The sequence below is a fragment of the Nicotiana attenuata genome, unplaced genomic scaffold (genome assembly GCF_001879085.1).
Source record: "Nicotiana attenuata strain UT unplaced genomic scaffold, NIATTr2, whole genome shotgun sequence".
Taxonomy (NCBI): domain Eukaryota; kingdom Viridiplantae; phylum Streptophyta; class Magnoliopsida; order Solanales; family Solanaceae; genus Nicotiana; species Nicotiana attenuata.
Window position 1 is genome coordinate 234,444 of NW_017670836.1, and position 10,970 is coordinate 245,413.

At 37.0% G+C, this 10,970-nt stretch overlaps 1 protein-coding gene across 1 annotated transcript; it reads left to right on the forward strand.

Moving 5' to 3' along the window:
• The first annotated feature begins 707 nt into the window (after positions 1-707).
• On the forward strand, positions 708-9,225 carry LOC109243778 (homeobox-leucine zipper protein ATHB-15-like). The gene is made up of 19 exons (XM_019410767.1): positions 708-1,095; positions 1,843-2,059; positions 2,172-2,331; positions 2,738-2,841; positions 2,930-3,020; positions 3,569-3,664; positions 3,746-3,859; positions 3,950-4,033; positions 4,144-4,299; positions 4,381-4,455; positions 4,687-4,793; positions 4,895-5,087; positions 5,861-6,046; positions 6,179-6,259; positions 6,432-6,566; positions 6,648-6,973; positions 7,248-7,353; positions 7,542-7,691; positions 8,852-9,225. The coding sequence occupies exons 2-19, from the start codon at positions 1,845-1,847 to the stop codon at positions 8,996-8,998; spliced, it is 2,526 nt and encodes an 841-aa protein (XP_019266312.1). The 5' UTR covers positions 708-1,095; positions 1,843-1,844; the 3' UTR covers positions 8,999-9,225.
• The last annotated feature ends 1,745 nt before the right edge of the window (positions 9,226-10,970 follow it).

A 10,970-nucleotide genomic window follows, 5' to 3' on the forward strand; every position in this document is an offset into this window, starting at 1 on the left:
ACGCGTTTATTAACTGTGTGGGGAGCCATGAAATTCGCTAAATGGCACATCCCGAAGTCTAAATATTTTGATATAAGCAATTAATGAGGGCCCCGCAATTTGTGTGTTTTATTTGGCGAGGCTCGTCTCGTCTATCATTTATTTTAAAGGGAATCCTAAAGTGGCTATAACCTTTCTATATTCTTTGCCGACAATAAATTACCTTTCAGCGTTATTGTTCAAGGGTCAGTAAATTTTCTGGATAAAATTGGGCTTTAGTTTTGGCCCAATGCCATTTCAGTGCTGCTTGTGATAACNACATTATGTTGCCTTTGTGTGGCACATATCGACAAGAAATTCTTCAGATGCTGCTGAGGATCTTCAACGTATGACCCTGAGAACAGTCCCTTGTTCTGCACCAAATGTAGCATGTTATTTATGATTTGGAATGATTTTGCTTGTATCTGAGGGACTGCAATTGCGGTTGCTAAGTTCTTTTAGCTGCAATTAATAACACCGTTATTTTCCCGGCAACGGCGCCAAAATTTGGTCACGCCCAACTATGCCTTATAAAAAGGACAAAGCGGTCATTGCAAATATATTCCGGTTAACAAGTCCGGAGTCGAATCCCACAGGAAATTAACCTATTAAACACATCTATNAAAAAAAAAATTCTCCTTTCTTATTAAAAAAAAAAACCAAAAAGAAATACTAATACCCCTACTTAGCAACAACAGCAAACACCATTTGATTATTTGCAAAGTAACCAAAATGGTCTTTCCCATTTCTGTTTCCTCTTTCTCCACTTCTCTTTAAACTCTTCCCTTTGCATATACATACGAAAAATATATAAAGAAGACCACTCACCTTCCCATTCTTGTATGTATAGTAATAATATTGGTTCTTGAATTCATAGAGAAAGATAGGTTTACAAAAAAAGATTGTGTTTTTATTATATTTTCTTGAGTTTAGAGTTGTGGGAAATTGGTAAGGACCGTGATCCGATGATGAAAGATCTATGTCTTTGTGCTTGACGCTACTACTGCGTGGTTTTGAAGGAAGTGGCTGAGAATTTGACGACAGATTTTATTTTTTTGGGAGAGGAAATTTTACAAGGTAGCAAATCTTGTGTATTTTGTCCCCCCCTTAATTTCTTCGTCTTTGTCTATTACTAATATCTTTGTGTGTTTACATTTCTTGATTTCTAAGGCTTTGAAAGTTTCTATGCTTCAGACACAAGTTTCTTTGCATATCCAAATGTTTTTTTTCTTAACATTTCATTTTCACATGGGATTCTAAAATATTACTAATATATTTAATAGTTGTATCTGTCTTTGTATTCACATATATAGATATATAATAGTTATATTCTATAATCTATATATACACATGCAGAAATGTTAGGAGTTTGTTGGGGTTAAGTGGGTAGGAAGGGATTTAGCTGTTAAATCCTTTGTTTATATTATTTTTATTTATCATTTGACTGAAATTTTTTTGTCAAGTTTGTACAACTGCAAGTGTTCAAATTATCTGCAAAAAGCATAAAAGGTAAAGGATTTAATTGTGCGGAATTGTAGAAAGCTTTAGTAGTTTCTTCAACCTTCGTAGCAAACCAAGGAAGATTTCTTTATGTTTCCTTTAGTATAAATATTTATTTGATGGTTTGGTAACAAGTGGGGATAATTTTGAATTTGGAATTAGTGGTATACTATAAGAATTTGGAGAATTTTGTTGAAAGAGAGTAAGGAGTTGTAATATACAAGGTGTTGGAAATGAAGATGAAGCAGGGGAACTCTGTCTTTTGAATTCTGTTTGTTATGTAATAATTCTTATTTTGGTTCTCAAAATTGATTTTTATTGAAGTTATGATGGCGGTGACATCGGCCTGTAAAGACAGTAAAATGGGGATGGACAATGGGAAATATGTGAGGTACACTCCTGAGCAGGTTGAGGCTTTGGAGAGATTGTATCATGAATGTCCAAAGCCCAGTTCACTCCGTCGTCAGCAGCTGATTCGGGAGTGTCCGATTCTGTCCAACATCGAGCCAAAACAAATCAAAGTCTGGTTTCAAAATAGAAGGTATCCGACTAAATTAAATTGTTGGATTTTGCAACAGTTGCTTTGCTTTCATTTCATTCTTATTCTATTGAATTATTCAGATGATTACGGAATTGTGTTTGTGTAAATGCAGATGTAGAGAGAAACAACGTAAAGAATCGTCGCGTCTTCAAGCCGTGAACAGAAAATTGACAGCAATGAATAAGCTGTTGATGGAGGAAAATGATAGGCTGCAGAAGCAGGTTTCACAGTTGGTGTATGAGAATAGCTTTTTCCGCCAACAAACTCAAACTGTAAGCAATCTATTCTTTTTTTTTTGAAAATCTTCTTGGATTTTTTTAAAGATTGGGGTTTGGGTTTTGCTTATGGCAACTCTTTCTGATTAGTTAGAAGGTCAAGGAAAAGAATTGGTTTAGAAATATATAACCTAGAAATGCTACCTATAGAAGCAAGAATCTGCATATGATGTATTTTATGGCATTTCTAAACAATTTACATTTTTATTTAGTTGGGTGGTGAATGTTAGAAAACAATGATGTCCGCGGGAGAGATAAAACCTGTATTTGTATCTGGCTTTTCATTTTGTCAATACAACTCGATGTTTCAATTTTAAAGAGTAAATGCGAGCAGTAATAGTCTCGTTCTCTTTGTTTTCCTGATGACTTAGTTTATCCTAACTGTCATACTTCAATATTGCAGGCAGCCCTTACCACCACAGACAACAATAGTTGTGAATCTGTGGTGACGAGTGGTCAACAAAACTTGGCCGCTCAGCGTCCACCAAGGGATGCAAGCCCTGCGGGGTAAGTACACGTTTTCTGAGTCTAATTCCTTTTTTTTTTTTTGCATTATTTTCCATAGCATGTCTAATGATATATGAATATTTTCCAGACTTTTGTCCTTAGCAGAGGAAACTTTAACAGAGTTTCTATCAAAGGCCACTGGAACCGCTGTGGAGTGGGTCCAAATGCCTGGGATGAAGGTTTGTTCCCTTTCCTATCTTTCAATTTATAGAAGTGATGATCAAATTTTTGGAACGTTGTTTAAAGATTTATTAACTAGGTAAATAACTCCTTTATTCACAGTTCTTTAATAATAAATGTTTTAAACTTGCGCTTTCATGGCATTACTTACTTGCATTATTATTTGGTCTTAAATCTCTTGGCAGAAAGAACTGCATGATAAAAATCCACTCTGCAGTGAATTTTCTTGCTTTCTTTCTCTTAATTTAATCATCAATTAATCATTATCACTTTTGTTTTAGTTAAAATATGAAGATATTTCTTACTTATCCGTCTTGCTCTACTTATGTTGTCAAGCTCCTCAAAAATCTAAGTTTTAACTGCTCTCGTTACATAATTGCATCAATACATCGCATCGGTAGAAGATTTGCTTTTTGAGATAAATCTCTACCTGTGACACTTTAGAGGATTTGATCACGTGTACCATATTTAATTACATAATCGCTATATATGCACACAAAATTATGTCATTATTATCTTTAAGAATATCTCTCTTTTATGATTGCAGCCTGGTCCGGATTCCATTGGAATCATTGCTATTTCTCATAGTTGCTCAGGAGTAGCCTCACGTGCTTGTGGCCTTGTGGGTCTAGAGCCTACAAGAGTAAGTGTCATCCTGAATAACTTGGTCAATTCAATATTTTTATTGGAATTCAAGGTGTAATTGTGCTTTTCCTTAATCAAGGTTGCTGAAATCCTTAAAGATCGGCCGTCATGGTTCCGTGACTGCCGAGCTGTGGATGTTCTCAATGTGATGTCTACTGGGAGCGGTGGAACCATTGAGTTGCTATACATGCAGGTTACTTTTAGAAAATTCATATCCAGTCCTACTTTAGTTCATGTGTGTGTCACAATTTTTCATTGAATATACTTTTGTAACTTGTTTCAGCTCTACGCACCTACTACTCTGGCACCAGCTCGTGACTTCTGGTTAATGCGGTATACTTCTGTTATGGAAGATGGTAGCCTTGTGGTATGTGTCAGTAGTTATTATATTCCTTGTAAACTGACCAAATAAGAAATGATAACTGTCCATTTTTCCTTGTTAACTTATGTTATGAATTGCTCAAATTTCAACTTTAGGTATGTGAGAGATCACTGAACAACACTCAGAATGGTCCTAGCATGCCACCGGTGCAGAATTTTGTGAGAGCAGAACTGCTTCCAAGTGGGTATCTGATACGACCCTGTGAGGGGGGTGGTTCAATCATTCACATAGTTGACCATATGGATCTAGAGGTGTGTTAATTTGTTGATTACATAAGACTCTTCTTCTCCCTCTCAATTTTCTGACAAAATGCTGCTAATAATCTTTTCCAGCCCTGGAGTGTTCCCGAAGTATTGCGTCCACTGTATGAGTCATCAACAGTGCTGTCGCAGAGGACAACAATGGCGGTAGGTCTAATTTATGCTCAGATATCGTTCTTCATAAGTAAAATTTAGTTCTCTTAATTTATTATCCGCTTTTCAATTAACTTTAGTTGTAATTTCAGCCTGATAATGTACTTCTGAAAACTTTTTAAATAAAATTTGGAAATGTGAACAATGTTCACGGAAGATTCTTAGTTGCGATACTGCTGTTCATTAAACTTTTTCTAATTATTGCTTCAATATAACAAATTTCAGGCATTACGTCACCTGAGACAGATTTCTCAAGAAATTTCTCATCCTACTGTCACTGGTTGGGGAAGAAGACCTGCAGCCTTGCGCGCACTTGGTCAAAGATTGAGCAAGTTGGTGTTTCAATTCCTGATGTTTTCTCTACATCTTAAAAAAGAAAACATCTTAAAATTTTATTCTATTTGTGACTGAACTTCTAATTCGCATTGTGAAGGGGTTTTAACGAGGCTGTTAATGGTTTTACCGATGAGGGATGGTCTATGCTTGAAAGTGATGGTATAGATGATGTTACACTTCTTGTCAACTCATCACCCAGCAAATTGATGGGTGCAAATATCTCTTATGCCAATGGATTTCCATCAATGAGCAGCGCTGTACTATGTGCCAAGGCATCTATGCTCTTACAGGTACGAATTTGTTGGCCAATTTGATTTGAGCAAACTATGTGAATGGCTCTGGCTATATATCTCAGGAATGTTTTTCCATTTGTAATTTTATTCTTCCACATGGCTTACAAATTTAAAGTTTTCTGAGAAGTCATGTGATAAATGAAAACTAAATGCTTTCATCTAAATCTGCAACTTCCAGTTGTATATTAATAACTAAAACTGCTTATATGTTTTTGGTGTAGCCGTGATATATAGTTCCTGGGGTCGATTTTTCTTATTATTTATTTATTAAAATCTGTTTTGTGGAGGAGAGTTTCCAAATTCTACTAGGATCATATCTTAGTTCTTAATTCAAGTTTAGGATTAGGTAAATTCTCTGATCATGCGTGAGAAAAATTAACATTCTGGTGTAATAAGCAAATTAAAATACTGTCTAAAAATGGTCCTGCGAGATGCTAATGCAATGGGTAATGAAACTTCAGCTTGGTATTTTTCCATACTTCAATCTGTAATAGCTCCATGAACTTCTGGACCGTGGTCAGTATTAGCAATACCCTAGAGGTTATGCCATTTGTTATTAGATGAACTTTTGGCTCCCTTTCTGTAAGAATTTCTAAGTTCTTTTTATGGTAAGACTAAATAATACTGTAGTAGTATTTTTATTATGTGCGGGCCCAAGAATGCGGTCAAACATAGTCTGGTTGCCATTCTCTAAAACATAATTGTGAAGATCCTAGTTTTCTCGAATGCTTCTGTGTTCTGTTTCATCATCTCGCTTCCGTTTGTTGCAGAACGTACCTCCTGCGATTCTGCTAAGGTTCTTGCGGGAACACCGTTCTGAATGGGCAGACTCTGGGATTGATGCCTATTCAGCTGCTGCAGTTAAAGCTGGTCCATGCAGCATACCAGTCACTCGAACTGGAAGTTTTGGTGGACAAATCATTCTTCCACTGGCTCACACTATTGAACATGAAGAGGCAAGTAATTAGTTAGGAATTATCATTTATCTCCACTATCTTTCCAGAAACCCTCATACTTTCCTTTTGCGGGTGCATAGATTATGTTTTATAGGTTAATATATTATTAATATTTCTTGCCTCTGAAAACAGTTTATGGAGGTGATAAGACTTGAAAGCATTGGCCACTATCAAGATGATATGATAATGCCTGGTGACATCTTCCTTTTGCAAGTATGTTTACTTTCTTGGCCACTATTATGGTTGGAGATGCTTCATTTGTATATGTTAATTGAATAGTCCCAACTGTCTTCAATCTGCTGTTCAGTTGTTTATGCTTCCTACTATATACTATACTTTCTGCCACCCCAATGCTTAAAAGATCATTTGTTTTTCAAATGCACAGCTTTGTAGTGGAGTGGATGAGAACGCTGTCGGAACATGTGCGGAGCTTGTCTTTGCTCCTATTGATGCCTCTTTTGCTGATGATGCTCCTCTTCTTCCCTCTGGTTTTCGTATCATTCCTCTGGACTCCAAGGCAGTGAGTACTTGTTATCCAATGCAATCTGGAACTTTTTTTTTTCTGCAAGAGTTTGGTAATTTATTTCTCAAATCAATGCAGGACGCCTCTAGTCCAAACCGCACACTAGATCTTGCATCGACTCTTGAGGTTGGACCGGCTGGAAGTCGACCAAATGGCGATTATTCCAAAAACTCCGGTAGCACAAAATCAGTTATGACAATAGCATTTCAATTTGCATTTGAGATCCATCTTCAAGAAAACATAGCTGCTATGGCACGGCAATATGTCCGCAGTATCATATCATCTGTTCAGAGGGTTGCATTGGCACTCTCTCCATCTCGGCTTGGTTCTCTCCCGGGTCTAAGGTCTCCACCTGGCACACCTGAAGCACAAACGCTTGCCCGTTGGGTCTGTCAAAGCTATAGGTATGTTGCTCAGTTTATATGGATAGCCACCTCATTTACCTCAAAGAGTAGATACTGATGTATTAGTGAGAGGATAGAGTAAGGATATATTAATGTGAATTTTTGACTTATGTGCATCTAGCAACAACTCGAACAATCTGACTGATTCTAATATCGTTAACATAAATTGCTTTTTATGTTATAATTCTTCCCTTTAATCTGAGAGTTAATAGGGCTATTATTGTGAATATTTTCTATCCTTGTATCAATGCTTATATTTTATCTTCTCTTACAGGTTCTTTTTAGGTGTAGAGCTGCTCAAATCTGTTAGCGGAGGAAGTGAATCCATCCTTAAAGAAATTTGGCATCACTCAGATGCTCTGATGTGTTGTTCTTTGAAGGTATTCAACTAAGAATTTGATCTCCAATTTTAATAAAGTTCAAATAAGTTGCAGTTTAAGATTTACCATCTGATTCCTGGAAGAATTATACTTGAAGCATATTTAAAAAATTTCATTGAAGCGTAGTTTTTTCCGCTTCTTGCTTCGCAAGTGTTAATGGTTTTCTTGACATGAACTTTTGATGGCAGGCATTGCCAGTTTTCACATTTGCAAATGAGGCAGGACTTGACATGCTAGAAACCACCTTGGTCTCCCTCCAAGATATTACTCTCGAAAAGATTTTTGACGACAACGGAAGAAAGGCACTCTTCTCTGAGCTTCCTCAAATAATGCAGCAGGTATGTCCATTATTTGCTTTTCTGAACGGTATATGATACTCCCTCTGTTCCAGTTTATGTGAACCTATTTCCTTTTTGGTCCGTTCCAAAAAGAATGACCCATTTTTTAATTTGGTTAGCTTAAACTTATAATTCTACCATTAATGAGAAGCTTTTATAACCACACAAATACTTTGGGCCCCTTTTTGATTTGTTTAGGACCACAAATTCCAAAAGTGTTCATTTTTTCTTAAACTTCGTGTCCAGTCAAACAGGTTCACATAAATTGAAACGGAGGGAGTATGTAATTTCCTTCATTTATTCCTCTACTTATCTCCAAACCAACGTTTTTTTTTTCTTGGTACGACTGTATGAACATTCAAGCAATCTGTTACCTTTCCAGTTTGTAGCTGACATATTGCACCAACTTGCATGATGAGCTGTCATTTTTAGAATCTCTTATTGACATACACAATTAGATTTTGTTGCCCATGAAATTCTAAGTTTTTAAAATAATTGATAAAATGTACTCGGCCAAACCCGGCTTCTCCTTTCCATTTTCCCTTTCCAGCAAAGAAAAAGGTGATTTCTGTAACTAGATAACAAACATTATCTTCCATATTCAGCATGCATCGACTCCTAAAATTAGTGGCAATTTTAAGACTCAACTGGTTAAGTGAGTTGGAGGAAGGGACGTAACATCTTACCTTTTCTAATCTCCAATATGAGGGATAGATGAGAACTCCCTTTAAATAAAACTGTAAAATATGATTCATAGGAAAAAATTATCGAACTGCAACATGACATGCAATTATTGTATGCAAATTCTTATTATGGTATGACTCTCCCTTTGCATGCTCTATCGATGTTCCTACTATTAATTGATCCCTCTCTATGAAAAACTTAGAGATGCATGATTGTTACTGCACGCCAACATTATGAATTAATTCTACTTAGAGTCTTTAAGTTTTGTGTACTAACAGTGTATAATATTTTTACACCATCGGTTAAGTTAACTGTTTAATCTGATAATCCAGATCAAATGTTAAATTACACTGAGAGCATACTAATTCTTGTTGTCAGTGTATATAACCTAAACCCTTGTACGTACTTACCCTTGAATGTTGTAATTCCAAGTACCGTTAAACTTGACTAAACTGGGCATCGTATGTTATTTGCAGGGTTTTGCTTGTCTTCAAGGCGGCATCTGTTTGTCGAGTATGGGAAGGCCAATATCGTATGAGAGAGCAGTAGCTTGGAAAGTATTGAATGAAGAAGAAGATCCCCATTGTATATGTTTCATGTTCATCAATTGGTCTTTCGTCTGATATTGCGCGCGTTAATGTACGTAGGGATATGCATACAAACTTAGATCAGCAACACAACAACCCCTTTTTTGATCATTTGCTTTATGGATCAACCCTCTTGCCTTTAGGCAAAAAATATCTGCAAGTGGAGTCGTATTTCTCTTCCCATTCTCATCATATATACACTTGTGTATTTTGGTTGGTTTGTAAACTTTGTTACTTTCTTTTATCTTATGTTTTTCACTTTCCCTTGGCCCTTGCTATATTACATTTAGCTCTTGATCGAGTTTTCCTGGAAGATTGATTGAAGGTCAAAAGGACTCTTAAAAAGGGTAGCGTGCACAAAGCATTTTGCGTTCATGCGAAATCCGGGGAAGGGCTGCAACCCAGGGAGGTTAGTTGACCAGCCTTTGTAAAAGGTGGCCTCGCCCCTGGTATATATGATGTAGATAGTCTAGTCTTATGTTTTTCGCTTCCCCTTGGCCCTTGCTATATTACATTTAGCTCTTGATCGAGTTTTCCTGGAAGATTGATTGAAGGTTAAAAGGACTCTTAAAAAAGGTAGCGTGCAGAAAGCATTTTGCGTTCATGCGAAGTCCGGGGAAGGGCTGCAGCCCAAGGAGGTCAGTTGACCACCCTTTGCAAAAGGTGGCCTCGCCCATTTTGCGTTTATGCGAAGTCCGGAGAAGGGCTGTAGCTCAAGGAGGTCAGTTGACCACCCTTTGCAAAAGGGGGCCTAGCTCCTGGTATATATGATGTAGATAGTCTATCCTAATGCAAGCATTAATGATTTTTCACAATTCACCGTGGCTTATAGATCACATCGGGACAACTTGATCGTTGCTCCAAAATCCCCTTTTGTTAATGACAGAATGGCCTAAATGGCACCTATACTTGTCCCACTTTGTGTCATGAACCAAATTGATGGGCCGCGACAAGCACTAGTGTACCACTCTGTAACTGTGAACTCTGGAGGGGTAACCCTTAACTTAGGCCGATGAGGCCATACTCTCAATCATCTTAAAATATCATCTCTCATCTGAGGGGCAAACATACCCAATATATATATATATATATATATATATATATATATAAATATATAAATATATAGGACTCCTCTACAAGCCTCTGGTAACTCTGAGAAAGTGGAGCGTACCAACCTAGCTGATATTTGACTCTGTCTACTGGAAAGATCTATCCAACTGTCTATCAGGACCTGCAGGCATGAAATGCAACGTCCCTAGCAAAAGGGACGCCAGTACGAAATAATGTACTGAGTATGTAAGGCAACAGAATTACTGAAAGCTGAAACTGAACTGATAATATAATAACTGAAAGTAACTGAGAGTCAAAGATAATTTGAAGATATGCTTACCTGTTGATACTGACTCAACTCTCTCAATATAGTAAGTAAAATAGTTTTCCGGCCCTATAAGGCTCGGTATATATATAACTGCTTTGCCGTAGTAGACTCGCTCATAGGCGCTCGGCCATACTAGGCTCTGTATCTCAGCCATGCTGGGCTCGCTCATAGGCGCTCGGCCACAATAAGCTCGGTATATAACTTACCATCTAATCAGAGGTTGCCCAATAGGGGCCTGCCCATCGATTATAGCTCGATGATAATGAAAATACTGTAATACTGTATATATAAGCTCTCTGCTCTCTTGACTGGAAGAAGACAATACTCAATTGAATATGATAAGGGAGAATACTGTAACTTATGAGACTAGAAAAATGTACATAAATTCAGGAATATGAATTTCTCTTTATGCCTCGTTATCAAACTTGTGTAATTACGATATCATGCCAAAATGAAGGAAGGTCTTAGTCTTAACATACATGTATGATCTCTTCCTTATTACTCAACCAAGCTCAGCACAACTTCTTGTATCTACAACAAGTGAAATGATATTGCCGTTAACGTATAATCTCGTACCATTGTATTTGGCTAGTCGCATGACTTAAGAAAAATCGGGCAGCAACTTTCCTA